The sequence below is a fragment of the Macrobrachium nipponense genome, chromosome 3 (assembly GCF_015104395.2).
Source record: "Macrobrachium nipponense isolate FS-2020 chromosome 3, ASM1510439v2, whole genome shotgun sequence".
Taxonomy (NCBI): domain Eukaryota; kingdom Metazoa; phylum Arthropoda; class Malacostraca; order Decapoda; family Palaemonidae; genus Macrobrachium; species Macrobrachium nipponense.
In genome coordinates, this window is record NC_087202.1 from 146,440,342 (window position 1) to 146,444,071 (window position 3,730).

The 3,730-nt window shown below is 37.1% G+C and overlaps 1 protein-coding gene across 1 annotated transcript; it reads right to left on the reverse strand.

The window, feature by feature from the left end:
* Positions 1 to 355: 355 nt before the first annotated feature.
* On the reverse strand, positions 356 to 817 carry LOC135222554 (uncharacterized). Its single transcript, XM_064260641.1, has one exon. It carries the CDS (start codon positions 815 to 817, stop codon positions 356 to 358), a length of 462 nt encoding a protein of 153 aa, XP_064116711.1.
* Positions 818 to 3,730: the final 2,913 nt, after the last annotated feature.

Here is a 3,730-nt window from a genome sequence, read left to right on the forward strand (position 1 = left end):
AAGGTCAGTACTGAGACAGTAACTGTTGAGGAGAGAAGAACAAGTTCCTGTTTATTAATTTTTTTTTCTTATTTGCACCATTAACAATATGTATGCTTTCAGTACATTCACAAGAATTCCAGTGATTTGAATAAACAGAAGAATTTATCATATGGTTAGATAGTATAACAGGTTCCTTAAAAGCCCTCTTTACTCCCTCTTCATCACCCATCCTCAATAGATGCCCATACCATCTCAATTGTGCCTTTCTTATCACCTCTGTAATCTTTACTAAGCCTGCCCTTCTTATTTCGTCATTTTCCAATCTCTCAAGCAGTGATACTCCCATATTCCACCTTGGCATTCTCATCTCTGTTCACTCAAGGTTTACTTCTTCTTTTCTTCTTAAAGCCCATGTTTCTGCTCCATACATTAACATTGGTCTTATCACTGGGCTGTAGATCTTGACTTTGAGCTTAATTGGCATTTTCTTATCGCATACTACCCCAGCTACCTCTCTCCACTTCCCCCACGCTGCTTTTATCCTACTGTTAACTTCAGTCTCACATGCTCCCTCTTGGCTTAAAGTAGATCCTAGGTATCTAAACGTTTCCGCCTGTATTGTATTAGAGTTTCTTCCTTCTTGCATTACAATTCTGCCTCTATCTTCCCAACCACTCACCATAACTTCTGTTTTATTCACACTCACCTCTACAGACTCCTGCCACCCTCCAAACCTTCTCTTTAGGTCTTCATTTTCATCAGTAATCACCAGATCGTCGTCGTACAACAACTCCCACAGCTCTTTATCCCTAATCTCTTCACTTAACACATCCATGACCAGCACAAACAAAAATGGACTCAATGCTGACCCCTGGTGTAATCCAATACTAACTTCAAAGTTTTCTGTTTCCCCCAACTGCTGTTATTACTTTTGCGCTCGTTCTTTGAAATGTCATCTCGACCAGCCTAACCAACTTTTTTGGACTTTCCTCTTCCTCTAACACCAAAACATCACTTCTCTTAGGATTCTATCTTATGCTTTCTTGGCGAACTTCGACTAAGACAATCCAATTTCTACCTCAAATGCTGTTCCTTCAGCTTTAAATTGTTACGGCGCATTAACCTTATTCGGGTCAGTGCTAAAGTAATGGAATCTGATGAATATACTCGATAATAGCAAATAAATTACATTGTAGTCAATAAACAAAGAGGCAAACTGAAAGTACAAACACCGACGAAGATGTGAACAATTGAAGTACAAGTGAAAAGCTTTTCATATTAAATCGATTTTTAGAAAAGAGGAGTTTCGTGAGGAAATATGCGTTAAAGTAATGACATCGCAATGTAATTAACTTCTGTAATGGTGAAACCATCACTCATTTTCAAAACTAATTAGAACGCGAGGATATCCACATTTAAGTAAATTTCTATGTTAGTTCTCACTCAGGCCCCCAGGGTATGGAACAGCAAGATCGGCGATTGAATATTAATCGATTTCTATATGAAAGCATCATTTGCAAATATGTGACCAAAAGTCCATAGGATATTTTATGGAAATAAATTAAGTTTTTATTATTAGAGAGATTAGATGTTTTGTAATATTTCAAGATGACAGAAATATTGCCATGGTAATTTATTTCACTGTTTTGTTAATATTACAGTAATATTGACATAAAGGGAATTTTAGTCGTACCGTCTGGTAATAAAATTGGGTATCAATCTTTAACACGATTCCTGACTGCCTGAAAGGCCTGATCAGTGATTACGGGACTAAAAGTATATTTCTGTGTGTATCTGTTTATGAATGGAGCCATCATAGTTACTGAAAAGTCAAGACTTGTCTAAAGATAATTTAAACTCTCTCTCTCTCTCTCTCTCTCTCTCTCTCTCTCTCTATGTTCAGAAAGGAGAGAGAGAGAGAGAGAAGAGAGTGAGAGAGAGGAGTTGAGAGAGAGAGAGAGAGAGAGAGAGAGCTGATGACATTTAAGACTTACTGAATCACTTGTCTGCTCAATCTTTGAGTGAGGAGCGCTTTCGCTTTCAGAGTTCTTGGACCTCCTGCCCAATGCAAGGAACGCAGTACCTAATGAGGAGCTGTTGATATTCAGAGGACAAATGCCGCTTCCGACCATTTGTTTTTCTGATTAATTCCTGGATAATTATGTGTCACTGTTAACAATCTTTCCTGCTTGGTATATGACTGCTTATGTATCCTTCTGAACGAGACTTGCTGATCAGAACAACATCTCCGTAAGAGCTTATTTGGACGGCGTTGTCAATTCTGTCCGATCCCACTGCACGCAGTTTATTGCAGTTAGGTCTTATGGCGTTATCCTGACCAAAGGTCACAGCCACAGAGGAATTCCAGCCAATAACGTCAATTTTGTCATGGCGACATATCCTGCTTCAGAAGACGCTCCATTCCAGTGAACAGCACCAGCCGACGGGATGTGTTTTCGATTTCCGTCTCTTGGATCAGAGAATGATCGCGGTTATAGAAGAGTCACGGCAGAAGAAAACGTTTTCCCAGACTAGGAAAACGTTGCGGCTTTAATGATGTCCTCCCGGTCCTTCACTATATCGATGTCCTTCTGGAGGACGGTATATCCTCCAAACACATTCTTTTCCCGATGGTTCAGCCATCTACTCTGCTTCTAACGTTGCCTCTTCAGACTCTGTTTGTTCCCTATTTTGAATTGTTATGTTTGTTTGTGTTGGTTACTAAATAATGATCTGGCATCAAACTGGTGTATATTTGTATGTACCTCACATAACCTACAAACGCCTTTCCATAATCGTGATAAATAAATAAACTGGACATTTCATCACAAAACTGTCAGAAATGACCTTTCTATAAAGGATTCCTTTCAAACGCACCGCATTGCAGCTTCACTGAACAATTCGCAGTATAATTCCGGGGCCACAAAACCAACCAGGTGGATCCAAACGACATTTTTCCCGATCTAGCGGAGTTTTCCGCGGCAGAGCTAAATACTGGTTGTCCCATTAAGGAAATGGAATTAGGAGATTCGCAACAGATCAATGGGAATTCTCCAGCCATCAATATCTCCTCGACTTTTATCACAATTTACTCTTCGGTGGCAACTCGGCGTTGAGGTCAAGGCTGCATATATATATATATATATATATATATTCTATATATATAGATATATATTATATATATATATATATATATATATATATATATATATATATATATTATTATATATATATATATATATATATATATATATATATATATATATATATATCTATATATATATATACTATATATATATTATTATATATATATACATACATTATATATAATATATATATATATATTTATATATATATATATATATATACACATATATACATATATATATATAATATATATAATATATATATATACATATATGTATATACATATATATGTATATACTCAGTGTGGGCGTGTGTATAGCCCAAAAATCTCTGCAGAGAACGTGCAGTAATGCTACGGCCCCGCCACATGAGGTGCATGATGGCACTAGCCTCCCACAGGAAGTAGAAGAGATGATAAACGATAAGAATGAAGGCGGAGTTTTAGAAGAGAAAGAGAGATATATATGTCAATTTGTTTGGAAAAGAGGGAAGGGAATTTTTTGTACAATGCGGGATTTCCTATTGATGCAAAGTTTTGTACCATCTGATGAAGAGAGTTGTCTGTTTGTAGGTAGATTGGCCTCGTGGCGTTCCCTGATCA

Bases quoted from the DNA above. Each gene is read 5' to 3' on its own strand.
- LOC135222554 (XM_064260641.1), bottom strand. From the start codon at position 817: ATGGATGTGTTAAGTGAAGAGATTAGGGATAAAGAGCTGTGGGAGTTG.